The following is an 18,201-nucleotide window of genomic DNA, read 5'->3' on the forward strand; positions in this document are numbered from 1 at the left end:
GTGTGTGTGTTGCGGAGCGGGGTGATGGTGGGGATTGCCGGGTGCTTGTATCCCTGAGAAAAGTAAACTCAAGACCATCGCCGCTGCGAAGGCATGGTCCTCTGCTCCCAACCGTGCAAAGGCGGCGTCTCTCTGAATCCGGGACGCCTCAGCCCAAGCCGGGGAGACGTCCCAAGTGCCCTGGAGGGCAGGCTACGGCACTCGAGGGCCACCGCTTTCCAGTCCCCAAAGAGAACTAGCAGCTCGCCGTCTTTAGTAACTTCCAGATGGTATTGTATTGTACCTAGAAGTAACCATGTTTTCCATATAATATTTTTTTAAACGTTAAGTACTTCAGGATTAGAGACCGTCGAGAGAAAAAATGCTTGTTTTCTTCGTTCTGGCGATACTCCCATTCCAGTAACTAAATAACAGCCTTTCTGAAGAAAGCAGTTGTTTTAAATCAGGAAACTCTAAACAGATGCAACAGCAATGAATTTTCAGCAACTTGCTCAACCTTTTTAATATTTAATCACAAAATCAAGAAATGCACATATAATTCTTTACACTTATTTTACAGAGTCAAATATAAGTTTCTTACAGGCATAAATTCTGAAAATGCAAAAGGATTATTCAGCATAAATACAAAGAAGACAAAGTAAGGATCAGATTGATATTACCCTTTGGACCACAGTCATTTACACAGAGTAAAAGGTACATTCGTTTTAGGTTTTCCAGAGTTCATTTTGGTTTGGCTTGTTTCCACAATAAGGATCCAGCACCGAGGTCTGCGCCTTGAAGAAAGTAACCTGACCCCTGCGGTAACTTCTATATGCAGGAGTATGTCTCTCCTAGCACAAGTGCCACCTGAAGTGGTTAGCCCCACTTAGTTTCTGTCCTCCTAACTTGAACCAAACCAAACCAAATAAATGGGGTCAGCTACAAACAATATAGTTAGAAATATTAACCCTGCTGAACAGAAACAACACTGCATCTTCAGAAAATCCAAATACCTTTTCTTCATATTCAGATTAAACCACCCAAGTTGAACAAGTAATTCACATTCTTATTGGGTTAAGTTCAATTTCAGGTTCCTTTACATATTTGTCTATTTCCTCCCTCAAAATCAGCAGAATTAGACAATTTAGTACTAGTGAGGTGAAAATTAAAGCTAAGTCAGAAAAAGTCAGGAAAATGTCATACATGATTGCATTCCAAAACCAGATACTGGGAAGAAAAAAAAACAACCAGAACAATCATTGAAGTCTAAATAGAAAAAACACCCTATAGAGGCGTAAGTTCTTCTACTGTATTTACACAATCAGTTTCATGTACAATTTTTGACCTGATTTATATATTACAGTTTTGCCTTTTTTCCCTAGAAGTGAAAAAAATTGTCACATTTTCCATATATAAAATAGTATTCAATTATTTAAAAATCCATACAAATGATATTTATAATTCTTTCTTGTTTCTAAGCTCTCATCAAGTGTCTTTTCTCTATTGTATTTTTTAATTCTGCAAACAATTTTCTGTATCATGACCAGTGCCTGTTAGAGATCAACATTGAGTCACGGAGTTGGCATCACTGAGTGCAAGTGATGTGACGGCTATGTGTGCTGGGACATACCATTCACCAAACTTCTCAGCTGTTTCACAACTGTTTCTATCAACTTCTGTTTGTCTCGATCATTCTTCCTGAATTGAGCAAATATATTGTTCTTTTTGCTAGTATCCTTCATCCTAGGAATATATGTGAATGAAGAAGCTTAATAAAAGGAATTTAAAAGTTATACTGTAACAACTAAAATATTCTGGCATGCTCTGGGTTATCTCACACTAAATCTATGCTTGAAAAATATACTTCAAAGAAAATAGGTATTACTAATAGAGTTAGAGATAGCAACCACAGAAAATATTAGCAGCTTTATTTTGCATTCTATACGAAATGGTGTTTTTGCATTACTATATAAATCTAAAAGCATGTTTTCTTACATGATACTATTTTCTAGTATCATTCCATAAAGTATGCTAAAATACACACCCTCTACAGACTCTGCAAATCACACTCATACCAAGACAAGGTGAAAGGAAAAATAACAATAGAAAATTTAAAGCAGTAATTTTTTTTGCCTCAGTGGTGTTTCATGGCACTGTAAAACAACTTATTTAAAACAGTTCCTTGTGTCCTTCTCAAATCAAACACACCAGATATTTTGAAATGTGGGAAAATAATACACACTTTCAATGCAAAAATTGAAATTTTTAATAGTGATATCTGAAATATGATACAGAGAAAAGAAAACATGCTGCATAATGAGAAGGAAAAGTAACACCAACACTTGTTTTTTGGACAAGATGCACCAGTAAGTGTTCTGTTACTTCAGATTTTATAATATTTTTTCAAAAGGGATACTTCTTTACCTGTAAGGAATCCAAGCCCATCATGGTAGGCTTTAGATAGCACTGATGGCAAACTGATTCTAGTCCCAATCTACGTTTTAGGAAATACCTTCTTTCCTGTGTTACAGTATATATATATATTTTAAGTTCCAATCTCACTTATCTCCAGTAAACATATTTCTAAAGCTAATTAAGTCAGATATTGAGGACACAATAGGAAAAAAGTTTAGTTCATATCAACACAAACAGAAATCTCATAAAAAACTATACCAGCACTGAAGGCAAGAAAGAAGGCGGCTTATATTTTAGTCATTAAAATGAACTGAACTTTTAAGCTCCATGTAGACATTTCTCTTTTGATTAAAAATTTCCAGTTTTTCAATTATCACTGAATTACAAGCTGCTAAAATGATATGCGAAGCTTTCAGAATATACTCACTTCTCCAAAAGAGTAAGGGCTGTGTTTGGATTCACCCGAAGGTACTTAGACGCTGGCTGACCATAATCAGCTAGATAAGTAGACCAATCCCAAACCATAAACAGGTCGAGGAGCTGAGGAAGATGGGGAAAATGTCAAAGCAATTTTTGACTATTTATCCACAGCCAATACATAAAGTATATGCTACTCTTGATCCATTTGAATATAACCTGTTTCTCAGATGGAACAGAATAACCGATCTTATTTTTAAAACTTCATTAACTACACTTTAGAACCAACGTAGTGTATGGTATCTTTTCACTTTTGAAATAACTAAAATTGTCAGGACTTGCCTTTCTAATAAAGTACTTCATTGCATTTTCAAATAATTGTAAAATAATGAAAACACTATTATATAATTACATTAACACTTGTTCTGATGTATAGAGATTTAATCTTTACACATTATTTGGTTCATACTCAGATTTAACTAGTAAAGGTTGCTGCTAACTGAAAAAATTTTAAAGAATTTAAATTGAACCTTTTTTTTTTTTTTAAGAGGTTAAGTATGTTTACCTTTCAAAGAAGTCGTTTACACCTAGACTTTCCCAAAGTAATTTAAACCGAAAAGCTCAGATAATCTCAATGAAGTGCATTAAACAACCTCTGCTGGATTCTCCCTGGTGATAGATCCTCAGTAGTGTTATGAAACGAGGCCTTCAGGACTCAGCTTGTTAACTCTAGGCAATCATTTTGTATAAACAAACAACAACAAAAAGGAAACCCTCTTGTTTTCCATAGTGTTTTAAAATTGACTATTTGCTTTATAATCTCCAGTTAGAATTGTTGTCAAATATAGAAGTAATCTTTTAAAAGCAATGCCATGCATAAACCAAAGCACCAAACTCCTTATCCAACTTTAAAACCCTAATCCCCTTTAAGCCATTTAAGACCAACTTCCTATCCCCATCTGAACTGTTTCAGAAAGCTAAATGCTTTACTTACTACCTTCCTTCAGTTTTTATATTATTCTTTCTTTTTGTTTTAGCCCACTTTACAAGTAAGGGGTGTTTTGCTTTCAAATGAAGTATTTTTATTTACTCTTAGAACACGTGAGCCAATCCACTGACTCAGAGAGACATAAAACTTCTGGGGTGGTTAAAAACTAGAGAAAAGTTACAAGAAACTAGCTCCTCCTTAGGAAGACAATGGATTTGTTTGACTCTTCCCCTCTCCACTAATTAGAGACTTTCTTATACAAAGAAGAAAATTCTATAATGAAAATGTTTGCTACTAATATTAAAAGCCACGCTATTTTTTCTTTCAGACAACACTCTAGGCCATACCAAAAGTTAAGTCACTGGTACAGAAACTGCACTGAGACAATGTTAAAAGAATACAATGAAAAAGAAAAGGGAAGTACTCCAAGTTCTGTGTAATTCTTTACTCTTGCTAAAGCAACAGTTTCCCCTTCTTTCACAAGGAGGAATAGTTACTTTCTACACTCTGCAATGAAAATATAAATTAATATAACTTCTTTAGAATGTGACTTTGCATTATGTATTTAAGAACCTTAGAAAAAATGGCCATTCCCTTTGACTCTGTAATCCTACTTCTAGGAATCTAACTTCAGTGAACAATAATAAAGGTAGATAAAATTTTATTAATAAATATGTTAATCTCAAAAATGTTATTTGTGTTATCAAAAATTGAAGAAGGAAAAAAAACATTGAAGACAGGTTAAATCTCAATGTTAACAGAAGGGTGAAATAGTGAGATATCTATCTATGTATAGGGAGGTTATTCAAATCAATGCTTACACAGAATTTTAAATAACTTGGGAAGAAGCTTATAATAAACACTACTAATAAAATCACATAAAAACCCATCAAAAGAGACTGGAATAAAATTTGAGAAAATGTTAAGAATAGCTGTAATTTGGGGTGGGATTATGGGTAACTGTGATTGTCTTTATTTTCATAAGGTTTACATACATACTTTTTCCCCCCAATAAATTCCAATAATGAATTCCCCTCACACAGTTGTTAAAAGCCTCATTTTGAAGGAGTCCTCTTTCAGGTATGCATTTGTGTTTGCTCAAGTGTGTGTGGGCATGCGCACAGTCAGCAGAAAGTAACCACTTAATGTACTGGCTGCAAATTCCCTTTCTTTCCGAAAAGCAACAGCAACATGACCTTTGGGATTTGGAAGAGGAAAAGGGTTTAAAATAAGGGTTGATCTACCCCCAGGTGAGAAAGGAGGAGCCCATTTAATGAATTTAAAACCTACACCAACTCCAACTGTGAGTACAGAAGTGGTTCTTTCACAGCAAAAAATAGACTTTCCTAGATAAAGAAATACATGCTCTTTTCTCACAAGGTCGGATACTCATTTGCAAAGTTATTGCTAGAAATTTCTTTAGAAATTACAGGAACCACAAAATTTAACCTAAATGCCCATCTGTTGTTGTTCAGTCACTAAGTTGTGTCTGACTCTGTGTCTGACCCCATGGACTGCAGTAAGCAGGTTTCCCTGTCCACCATCTCCCAGAGCTTGCTCAAACTCAAGTCCACTGAGTTGGTGATGCCAACCAACCAACTCATCCTCTGTCATCCCCTTCTCCTCCTGCCTTCAATCTTTGCCAGCATCAGGGTCTTTTCCAATGAGTCGGCTCTTGACATCAGGGGCTTGATACAGAGGATAGATTTCCTCATTAGAAGGCATTGGGTCTAATGTTAATTAAGGTAAATGAACTTCTAGAAAAAAGCACTCCTTTTTCTGAATGGACTACAGAAATGGACTATATCTGTAACAATTATAAGGTCCTTTTTCACTTTTTAAAATATAGTTCTTTTGAGATGAAAGATGTAACACAAAACGAGGGCATTATTCTTGGGTCCTACCTAACACTATGCCGGGCCAGGTTCATGGACTGAGTCTATTTCTACAAGCAGCTACCTGTGCCTCTTTTGACCAAGAAGCAGGAGGCCAGGTTTCTGGGATGGTTTAAAAACATGACTGCTCTAGAGCCACAGTGTGACAGGAAGGGATGAGGAAACTGGAGTGGTGCCACCGACTTCTTCACTCCACACAGCCACTGCCTTGGGAATGCCTCTCACATTCATTGTGGTTTCACAGGATGTACTCTGTCCTTATGGAAAACTTCACTTCTCTGTTTCAAGTTTTACTTCCTTCAGATGGCAGTACACAAATAATACATCTGTTATTAATCACAAAAAATCTCCCTCAGTCTTGTAAATAAACTGTGAGACATGGTCTCAACAGGTGAATTTATTAGTTAACATATATAACTGAAATTCAAAGATGTAGATCAAACATGAACAAAAACAAAAATCTCCCCTAGATTATCCACAAGCAGTTTTACAATTACTTATTAAAGGATAAAGTCAGGTATATTATAACAAAAATTGGTATTAGGTTCTAAAAATGGGTTTGTCCCAACAGTCAAGTAAAGTAATTCCATCTTAAATCCTTTGGGGAAGTAAGCAAAGTATGGATCATACAAAAATGAATAGCAAAATAACATGCCTCAGTTCTATTTCATCATGATTTATAAGATTACCTAAAATTAGTAACCTAACTTTTTTTTTACCAAGGATTCAAAAACGCCCTTCATAACTAATCTGATAATATAAGGTGGATTTATGCCAACTTTTTAAAGTGAGTTGTATGTTTCACTTCCTCAGTGATTCGTACGTATGTCCAGCAAACAAAAAGATTCGGCTTAAGAAAAGAAATGGTTGCATGGGTGGTCTATTTATATGCTCAATATAGTTGAGAATCACTGAAGAGTTAGTCTGTGTCAAAGTATTTAGCCTGCTGACAGTTTCCCATCCTAAACTGCACTCCAAATCTACACCCAAGAAACTTGGGGTCTCAGACCTGTTGAGATCACTTTGTGCAAACGACACAATGAATCTAGCCCAACTTAAAACCATTCTATGGAACTCTTGAAGTGACTTTTTGCCTTTGTAAAAGTGAACCCAGAGTGCTAGGTCATTTTTTCCTTGAATCTGGTTTAGCTTTCTTTGTTTTGGGTCTTTGGGTTTTGCTTTTGAAGCACCTCAGGGGCAGTGACCCAAGGCAGAAGATAAATAAAGTTAAGCCAACCTCAAGAGAAAAGCAATTGGGGATACCAGGTTTGCTTTTGTAAATGTGAACAGTGATCTGGGGGCTCAGGGTCAACCTTAGTCCCCCAAATTCCCCTTTCCAAACACTAAACCCACCTGGGACCTCAAAGTTGCTTTGCAGATTCCAAAAGTAAACCAGGAGATCATTTTTCCTTTGCTTCCAAAAAAACAAAGCCAAAGCAAGGGCTCCTAGAGTGCTTCAGAGACTTAAATGACAACAAAAATCCTAAACCAGAATGTAGCTTTAAGGAAGAAATATGAGTAATTAGGCACTGGGGGATTCAAGAAAAATGGGTCTTATTAAATTGACCACAATTGGGGGGGGGGGGGCGCAGAATACAAGTACTTTTTCTAAATAGATGTTGAAATCAAATGATGAGCTCCATATGCTTTTTAAAGCACTTGGCTTTTACCCCTTTCCAGCTATCTGAAAACACATTTGGAAAATTCCACATGCCGCACAGAAAATAATTTTCAGTAGCACATAGAGGGGGCTTGGGCAAAAACTAAAGAAGCAGTGTTGAGCGTCTATCCACTTCATTTTTTGCCTCTAGGTGTTCACTGCTCTTGTGCTGCCTTTTGACTCTCTGATACACCTGACCCCTAACCCATGTCTGCCCTCTTCAAATAGTCCATCTGCCAAACCCACTCGCAGCCAGCCTTTCCACTCCTAACTATGTGAGGATCAGGAGCAAGGTCTGAGCACATTGTGGCTTAAAGGCATTCTTCTCTTCAAGTCACTTAACTCCAGTGAACTGCACACAGCAGAAGCAGAATGTTCCTAAAGTATTTCTGATGATAAGCCAAGTAGTAGTCCTAGATAACTACTAGGTTGGTTTGGAATTTGGGGAAAAAAGAGGCAAAAGAAATTTACATCATTAGATTTATACACATCTGTATTTACTTTTTCTTGAATTTCCTGGTCACTACCATGGCTAAAAGACCATGAAGATACATATATTTGTTTGATTTTATGTGGTTTCTTTCTTTATTAAGATTAATTTTATCAAGTAATACATGGTTAATAATCAAATGGGGCAGATCATAAAACCAACAGTCCACTATCCTACACTTTCCATTCTCAGACGCAGTCAAGTTAACTCCTGTTTTAATATTGGTGATTATCTCAATATTTCTAAATATACTTATTTTTCTTGTTTTTATTTATCATCATACAGTTAGCATATATGAGGATTTATCTTATTTATACTACCTTCTTATTTTTGATAGTTATAACCATTTTTTTCTATTTTTGCTTTTATAATTTTAATATAGACTCCTGTTTCTTCTTATATCACCTTAAACTTTTTTTTAACAGTTTTGAGATGTATTTCATATATAGTCCAGTTTATCCATTTAAAGTATACAAATCAGTGGTCTTGAGTACATTCACGGAATTCTCCAACCACCTCAATAAATTTGAGATCACTTTTATCACCCCATACTCATTAGCAGTCAGTGTCCAAAGTGCAGTCACATAACATGTGTTTTTTATGTGTCCAGTTTCTTTTACTTAACATAATATTTTTAAGGTTTATCCATGTTGTAGCAGGTATCAGTAATTCATTCCTCTTTACTGCCAAATAACATTCTGTTATATGGATATACCACATTTGTTTATCTATTTATCAGTTACTGAACATTTGGGTTATTCCCATCCAGGGGCTATTATGAATAATACTGCTATGAACATGTTTTCGGGTGGACATGCATTTTACTCTTGGGTATATATCTGGGAGTAGAATTGGTTGCAGAAACTTTTAAGAGGATCTTTTGACTTTCCGTTTAGTAATGTAAGAATATTAGCACCTTATATAGTTGAGTTTTAAATAATTCTCTTGGCAATTGGGGTTTAAAATATTTATATTATATATTTAAACTCATATAACAAAAGATATTTAGCTGAAGTTTCCTAAAAAGTTCTTTATGAATCCAGACAGATATTAGTAAATTATTATGAAGAATTTGGGGGGACTTTCCTGGCAGTTCAGTAGTTAAGACTTTGTGCTTCCACTGCGGGGGACATGAGTTCTATCCCTGGTTGGAGAACTAAGATCTTGCTTGACATGAGGCACAGCCCCCTCCCCCCAAATAACTTTTTTATCTTCTACTTCTAAAATACAAAAAACCTAGTAACTAGCCAAATAGAAAAGAACATTACAGATATTTTGCTCAAGTGGTTGAGTGTGATTCTGGCTTGTATGCTACCTTCACACATATCTGTGGCCTGTTTTTCTTGTACCTTGTTCAGTTGCCTCGTGTTGTGAGGTGAGTCACACAGAGTGCTAGCACTTACCTAATTACCCAAACCAGAAATCTGGATTCACTCTGCTTTGAATCTTCTCGCTCACAACTCCTGCACCTTATTTATTCCCAAATTACATCAACTTAATGTCCTAAATATTTTTTTCCTAGATATTTCTTGAATTCACTTGTTACCTACTTTCCACCACTGCTATTACTACTGTCCTAGATTTAGATATCAGATTCTGTCCCCTAGGGCCTTTGGTCTTGCCTATTCCCTCTGCCTCCTCGCCAGGATCCATCAACCTCCACACTGCTGCCAGAGAGAAGAAGCTAAAATACATACCTGATCATATCATTCACTTGCCTAAAACTTTCAATGACTTCCCGGCTCCTACAAGATAAAGTTCCAGTTCCTTAGCATGACATGCAAAGTGATCTTTTGGCTTCCTCTCCTGCCTTGGAATTTGAGCTCCTAAACAAGGAACTACTCAGAGTTCTCTTAAAAACCATGATGATCCCCCATGAAATTGTCATTTTCTTCTCTGAGTCCCTTTCTCCTCCTTCTTCACCCAGGAACTCTCATTTATTCCATACAATTTAAGTCTGGATTCACTTTTCTCAGGAAGCCTTCCCAGACCACCATAGGTTAGCTGTTCTCTTTCGTGTGTCCTCACATCCCCCTTCATAAAATCTCTTTCACACTGTTTTTCACACTATGTTGATATCATAGTTACTATGTCTATCTACCCACTAAAGAATCAAATATCAATAATTCCTTCTGTAGTCTGGATGATGCATGGCTAACTCAGCCTGACTTTTTCTTATACACCAGTAGTGAAGCCTTTTCTTCTTCCTATTAATGTACTTTGTAAGTGCCTCAAAGCTGGTGACTTGTTTTGCTTAACATCTGTATCTTCACATTTGGCCCAGTACCTGGTATATAGCAGGAACCAAGCAAATGTTACCTTTTGACGCAGAGTTTATGTCTATGCAGAGCCCACATCACATATACTAATAAGATAGCTATGTTATCATTTACTTTACTATTTATAATGAAGACAACTCTGAATTTTTAGTAATGCCTTATATTATTCTGAAAGCCAGACACTTAGTCTCTTTGATTTAATCTGTGCTATAGAATATAGTAAAATATTTCATAACCAAAGTTCTGCTCCTGAGATTACCTTTTGTAATCAGTGTTGCCACAATCAAACATGCTAAATAAACATTCCTCGGTCATACCTTTAATTTTCTATCCGGATTCACTACATCATCTGCCACACTTATATAACAGGGAGTTATGTAATGACTTTACCAATGAAGCTCAGACTTCCAATACTAAAGAAATCAAACCTTGAAACTCATGATGTGAGGTGTTCACTAAACTTTTAGTTCTCTATGATGAGTCCTTTTGTGTCATTGCAACTCTGAAGAAATAAGATCTGCTAATATGAACTAACTTTGGAAGAACTCAAACAACAAAGGAAAACAATATGGATCAGCCAATGAACAAGAATTGTATGCCAATGTGTCTTTACTCCAGGATATAGTAGTTGCTCAAATGAGAGAAGCTAGACTGGGCTGGGATTTCTTTAAGTACTCCTGTAGAGTACACTTATTAAGAAGAACAAAAGGGAGAGGGTAACCATTTTTAAAATTTGTAAGAGTCTAAGTGGCTACTCCTCTCCTCTCCTCCCCATGGTTGTGTTCTAAAATAATGCAAATGAAAACTTGGAGACACTAATAGCTGGGTTACTTTAGTCTTAAATGTAATTAGTGACGTTATGTTTTACTATAAAATTTTAGCAAGTCAAATAATATATTATTTATAATTTGTCACTAGTTATAAACACTGACTTTTGGCTTTTGAAAAAACAAAGCTAAACTAAAATTAAAACTAAATGCTTCAGGCCCCAATACATATTATCATTCTATTCTTTGAAATGGAACTCAGGCCATTTGAGACAAATGAAACACAACATGACCATTATATCCTAATTGTCTCAGGAGGAAAAGGGGGAGAGTTTCTATGGTAATAACTTAGCAGGCACTGACAAAGCAAATACCCCAGTTCTAGTCCTTGCAAGAAATGTTTGGTGAAGTGGGGAAGTGAATTTCAGATGCATGTCTCATTTGTTCAGCTTTCTAGAGATAAAGGTCTCTGTTTTATGTCCTAGAATATATTGATAAATACAGATCCTTTGCCAATTTGCCTTAGATTCCCAATGAATACAGAGTTAGCTAGTTTACTGTACTTAGCATGAAGGAAATAAGGAAAATAAGGACCTTTGTGGTCTATATTAAAGACAAAGAATACTATAATATCTTGGTGAATATTTGTATGAAATATTTAATGGAGCCTGAATCTTCATTCATTTTTTTCTTTCAAATCTTACAATAGATTTTGTAATTTTTACTCAACTTAAAAATATATGTATTTTTTGTTTGTCTAAATCTAAGACACTTACTTATGTTAAATAATTTATTAACCTCTAATTATCCAGGGGCTTCCCAGAAGGCTCAGACAGTAAAAAAAAAAAAAAAAAAAAAAGCTGCCTGCAATGTAGGAGACCCAGGTTTGATTTGTATGGATGAGAGAGTTGGACCATAAAGAAGGCTGAGTACCAAAGAATTGATGCTTTTGAACTGTGGTGCTGAAGACTCTTGAGGGTCCCTTGGGTAGCAAGGAGATAAACAGTCAATCCTACAGGAAATTAACCCTCAATATTCACTGGAAGCACTGATGCCGAAGCTGAAGCTCCAATACTTTGGCTACCTGATGCAAAGAGCCGACTCACTGGAAAAGACCCTGATGCTGGAAAAGATTGAGGGCAGGAGAAAGGGGTGACAAAAGGATGAGATGCATCACTGACTCAATGGACATGAGTTTGAGCAAACTCTGGGAGATGGTGAAGGACAGGGAAGCCTGGCATGCTGCAGTCCATGGGGTTGCAAAGAGTGGGAGATGACTTGGGGACTAAACAATTATCCAGACCTAACTGTATGTAATTACCATTTGTCAGGTATAATAATTTGCTCAATAAATGCGTCAGAACACTTGCTGCTTAGTCTGTTTTCACAGATAAATTTGGTTTTTCCATAGCCCCAAGGCATAACTAAATATAAAAAAGGCAGGGGGCAGTTACAAAACTACATGCAGAAGCTAATTCATGAAGGTAGTAGGTACGTAGAAGGTTCCATAGTTTACTTTGGGACTGGCGATGCCTGAGTGCTTAGTTAGTTACAGCTCTCTGGTAACTCTCTAGGTAACTGGTAACTCTCTGGACAGGGTAACAGTAACAGCACTGTGATGTGAACTTCAAAGGGGCAACAATGCAAACTTTAAGATGCCCCTTAGTTAAGAAGCAGCTATTGGTAAATAGCTACTGGCATCACTTTCACTATAGGTTTTAGCAGTAAAATACAAAAGAAGAAACTAAATAAAAACAACAGGGGAAGGACTTACTTTCTTGTGGAGATAAATGCAGCCAGTGGAATTAAAGGGCTTGTGATCTAAGTCCTACAAGGCTTGCAGGATGTGAATCTGCACTATGGGAGTGCAAAAAGAAATCCCTACCTGACCTCTGGATAACCTAAACAGGAAATTAGGACATTTCTAAGCAAAATAGGCTGTGTCATCCTGTTAAGATAATTATGTTTCCATTGACACTCTGCATAAACATCTTTACACTAGGCCATTGGAAAAAATTTAAGCCACAGCATCTCTTCTTTGTAATACATAAAACTGGCGCCTGGCCCAGTGCCCTCAACATAGTTGAGGAGGTAAAAGTTTGCTGATAATTAGGAAGACAAAGAAGGGGAAAGAGGGTTAACAAACAGGTAAGAAAGTTGGAAGCATTCTTAAGTATTTACAGAGAAGTTGAAAATAAGTTAGTATTCTTTTTAAAAAGGAATTTAATTCTTAAGCAGAGCTGAGTTAATTAAGAGAATAGTCAACGATTTTAAAGAATGATTCAACAAACACTACAACTTAAAAGAATCAGCATTCCCCGCCCCCCCAATAATTAAAAAATATCTGACATTAGGTTTTAGTGCTGTAGGATGTTAGAAATCAGGTACCATTTGGGTTGGAAAATTCAAGCTCCTCCAATGTCTCACATAATCAATACTCTATGGATATGACTTGGTTTATTTGATCATATTTCACTTGGATAAGAAGTGCTGTTTAAAAAAAAAAAGTGCTGTTTTAGGATTTCCCTGGCAGTCCAGTGGTTAAGACGCTGAGCTTCCACTGCAAGGGGTGTGGGAATTCAATCCCGAGTTGGGAAACTAAGATCCCCCATGTCTCACAGCATAATCAAAAAAAATTTTTTTTAATACTTTTTCTTTTGATACCAACAGAGTATTTACATCTATACCTTATTAAATTCTCTTACAAAAAAAATAAATTCTCTTCCAATTAAGTTTTTTTTTAATCAGCTTTCATTTTGAATTAATCATTTAAGGTAGTAATAAACTCTGGATCTCAACTTCCTCTTTCATAAAATGAAGGGACTGTGTTTATATATGACACGTACTCTATTTGACACTAGCAATTAAAAGATGATGACCCAGTGTTTGGATTCAAGGAGTTCCTAAGTGTAATGGAAGAGATAATACAGACATAATTATGAACATGTGAATTACACTGATAGAGTTATGTGTAGGTTATTATTATTAGAGCCTTCTCTTGCTTAGGAGAGTGAGATGCAAACCCAAGAAAGTATCTTAGATGGTACCCAAACTGGGTTTAATAAAGGAGTTAATCAAAGGAAGAGTGGTGGTTTTTCCAAATAGAAGGGACAGCATGAAAAAAGGTACAAAGATAAGAAATAGTTTTGCTTATGGGGAATATAATGCACTTTATAGTGTTGCTAAACTGAAATACAAGTAAGGAAGTAGGTAGCACAAGAGACTGGAGAAGGGGACAAGGGCTAGGTCATAAAAAGACATGCATGTCTTGTTTAGGAACTTTGGGTAGCCATTGATTTTACCCATGGGATGGAGAGAAGATGATGGACAGGTAGTAGGCAGGTAGTTAGGATGGAAAGAAGAGGATGGGTCTGAGAAATATTTAGGAGGAAAAGTCCCCAGGGCATGATGAATAACTAGGTATGGGATACAGCAGAGTGGTGCCATCAATCAAAATAGAGAAAATGGAAAGAAGATCTGATCCAGAATGAGGGAAGATGATGTCTTGAGAGCTTTAGCCACACAAGATGTAAGACACACATCTCAGTGGAAATGTCTACCAAGCAACTGGATATAACATTTCTGTCAGAGATAAGATGAGAATGGATGAGTTCACCCAGGTAAAGTATATACTGGGAAGTGTCCTAAGAACAAAACCTCAGAGACACCAACAATCAGGGAGTAGTTGAAAAGAAAGTCACAAAAGAGACAGAAAAACAATGTTAAGAGAGTATAGTCTTTGAAGAAGAGAAAATTTGAGAGGATATGATCAACATTATCAAATGCAGTAGGAAGAATCAGTAAGATAAGGGCTAAAAATGTCCACTGGCCTTCCCTGGTGAATACTGTTTTAGTTAGCAGTGTAGCAAAGCAGGTAGAGTTGAAGAATCAATGAGAAATGAGGAAATAAGGATATAAATCCTTCTAACTCATTCTCTTAAGGAATCTGCAAAGGAGAGAAAAAAGGGATCAGAAATAGCCAGAATGAGACTAGAGAAGATACTGTCAGATTTCCCTGGCAGTCCAGTGGTTATGACTCCATGCTCCCAAAGCAGGGGGCATGGGTTTGATCCCTAGTCAGGGGAAGCCATGCCCCTGGGGAAGTCAAACAAGATTCTCTTTCTTTCCTCCTCTCAGATAGGAAAGATCTGAACATGTTTTTATGCTATGGCAAGAATATTGGAGTGGGTTGCCATTTCCTTCTCCAGGAGATCTTCCCAACCCAGGGATTGAACCCAGGTCTCCCGCATTGTATGTAGACGCTTTACCATCTGACCCACCAGAGAAGTCTAGTTCGGAAAAGGATAAAGCAGAGGAAAGGTACAGGAGTAATGAAACAAAGTCCCATAAAAAAGAAAGACAAGAGAGCCTTGAATAAAATGGCTACCTATCATCTGATTCTAAAGGAAGGAAAGGAAGATGAGTGCAAATACAGATAAACTGTGACTGCAAAAGCAACAGGGAGAGATGGACAGTGACGGTGAGGAATGAAGGGGGTATAAGAGGCTGGAACTTTCACTCAACAGTGGAAGAACAATGAATCTATAAATAGAAAAGAGGACCTAGGAGAACATCAATTTCTCTTTCCACTGTGCAGCTTGTGGAAGAATACGTGGCTACCACTAGTGAACTACTACAGGGTTAGCATTCCCCTTAGAATTCCATAATTAGGTAGCAGAGAAAACATTCTGCCCCAGAATAAAAGCTATAGGGCTGTTTACATTGGAATGAAGGTATAAAGAAAGGGCTAGAAGAAGCGAGAAGGTATAGAGTAAACAAAACAACAGGGAATGAGACAGGAAATAGGTTGGGAGGTGGGAAGAAGTGGATAAAGAAAGCAGAAAGAGTAGCGAGAAAGTACTTAACTTTATTGAGTAATCAAATATTTAATCTTCTATAAAGAGAGATGCATGCCTGGGAAGTGCCAGAAATTATAATGACCAAGACTCAGGAAGAAATAGTGAAGGCTGCCATGAGGTTTTCAAAGGGCAGAGAGACCTCTGAATGTGGATGTCTCAGGACTCTGAAGAGCAGCAAGAGCCCTGGTTAAGGAGAGAACTTCTAGGAGGTTTGGTTAGACTTTCTGAAATCTCTTAACTCTCAAATCTTAGGATTTCATGACCATGAAAATCACTGACTCACAGACTGAAAGTAACTGGAAGATGATCTGACATTTAAGAAAACAGAAGAGTCAAAGAAAAAGAACTATAAATTGTAAAACACTTTAGGGACTAAACTATCTCTTAACATTAAGAACTAAGCATTGTAATGTATACCTAAGAAGGAAGTTCAGGCAAAAATGCTATAATGATTAATTCTCAAATCAATTAATCCCTTCAGCAAATCACATCCTTTCCATATATACTAGCAAAAATTTTCATCATGACTGTATTATACATTTGGCTCTTAAGTCACTATTGACTTAAAAGACACTAACCTAAATTTATTTTAATATATGGTTTTATAAATATATGAGTGGAATGCATTCCTTCCAAGTGCTAGCTTAATGTTAGCAGTGTTGAGTTTCCTAAGCCAACTAAATTTGAGGATGGATGGCTCTACAGGCAACTGAGAACTACCTAAAGTCTGGAATATGTACATATTTGTACATATCTGGGGGTTATGTCTGTTCTCACTTTCCAACCAAATTACGAGACCTTCAAGGGCAGCATAGTATCTCTTAATTCTCTTTTAGGGTACTCTATGAAAGCTGGTTGAACTGAACTAAATTACGTTTCCTAGAACACTTTGAGAAGCAAAAGTTTAAGGACTGTGCTTTTTCTCCGAAAAAACATAGCTACGAAAGAAAAGCAGAGAAATTTACACACACGTAAAAGTGTCTAATTAGGCCACTAAAAAAGATTTGCACAAACACAGCCTGACTCTCGGACTCCTTCACACACAGATTACCTAGAAGATTCTGATAGTCTTTACACAAAGTTTACTAGTCACCTGTTCATTTTTATCTTTATTTCAGACCATTCATCATATCTGTGTATAACTTTCACCTGACCATTTTATTCCAGTGAAGTGGAGACTTTTCTATACTTTATAAAAGAAGAAACTGGGTTTCAGAGAGATTGCCTAGTTCAAATTTATATAAAGTAGGATTAGAATCTAATTTCCTAAATTTACAAATTAAGGGCTTAAATAACTTATTTAGGATGGTTTAATTTATACAAGACTTCCTTATGTTTGTAGGTTTTATTGAAACCTATCTGCTTTCAATAAAAAATGCTTGGCAAGGTTTCTCAGAACACTGCTGTAAGATTTCACATTAGATGTAGCAAATACAGTAGGGGCAACCTAGGTAATTTTGTTTTATGCTGCAAAAAGACCGTAACAGTGGATATACTCATTAGTATGTGAAACAAATAGTACATTATTCTTTCTGACAAAGCATTTAAATATGTAAACTTCTCATAAATTATCCTCACAACTCAAAGAAACTGATAATTAAAAAGAGAAACATTTCTGTTTCATAAAAGAAAAAATTATTAGAGAAAATAATTTTTCTTATAAATGAATAACTGCAATTTAGACAAAAGTGTGAATTACTTTTGAGAGGAAGGATAAAGTTCCCTTTTGGAAAGCATCAAATATTGATTTTATATCTAATATTACTGAATGTACAATATTTACTAAGAGCCAGAATATCACTATTTTTTATTGGTGGCAGACTATTCTAAAAATTTTAACCTATTTCTGTCAGTGAAAAAAACAGCAAGAATATCAATGATTTAAGAATTTAAATTTGGGACTATCTCTCTTTACGTTATGCACTGGCTTATAATTCCCCATCCACGGGGACAAAGTCTTACTTCTTTAGTAACACACTGAAAATGTACATCAAAATTAATCATACTATAATACTTACAGATAAGGAATATTCCATATTTGCCCAAATGCACACTTACACAAACAAGAAATGAAAAAGAGTAAAGCAGATTCATATTTACCCATATGAAATAACATAGTATTGCATGAAAAATGCAAATTATAGCACATATGATCCATTCCCCTCCAAAGAAAAGAATTCTACATGTGTGCACAAAGTGGGCACATGTGTGTGTGTTCAAATGTGCATTTTAAAAGGTCTACAGGGAAACACAACAATGATTCTGAGAGACTGAAGAGGAGGAAAAAAATAAGGCCCTTCTTTTTATAAATTTCTACATGTTTGAATTTTTTGTGTTTTAAACAGGGAGCATGTCATGTTAATTTTCTGATTTTTACAACAGTCGATAACTATCAGTTCAGTTCAGTCACTCAGACGTGTCCAACTCTGCAAAGCCCATGGACTGCAGCACG

The 18,201-nt window shown here is 36.1% G+C and overlaps 1 protein-coding gene across 10 annotated transcripts in view; it reads right to left on the reverse strand.

The window, feature by feature from the left end:
- Window positions 1-472: 472 nt before the first annotated feature.
- Window positions 473-18,201, reverse strand: part of EXOC6 (exocyst complex component 6) — a 193,942-nt gene continuing 176,213 nt past the window's right edge. For 9 of the 10 annotated variants that reach the window (XM_043475975.1, XM_043475978.1, XM_043475979.1 and 6 more), the window contains 2 exons: window positions 2,822-2,934; window positions 473-1,722 (listed from right to left, as the gene is read on the reverse strand). In XM_043475975.1, the coding sequence (XP_043331910.1) occupies window positions 1,590-1,722; window positions 2,822-2,934 (246 nt within the window). In that variant the 3' untranslated portion in view covers window positions 473-1,589. The remainder of the gene's footprint in view (window positions 1,723-2,821; window positions 2,935-18,201) is intronic. The other variant, XR_006270786.1, reaches the window with a different exon arrangement.

This window comes from Cervus canadensis, chromosome 8 (genome assembly GCF_019320065.1).
Source record: "Cervus canadensis isolate Bull #8, Minnesota chromosome 8, ASM1932006v1, whole genome shotgun sequence".
NCBI lineage: Eukaryota > Metazoa > Chordata > Mammalia > Artiodactyla > Cervidae > Cervus > Cervus canadensis.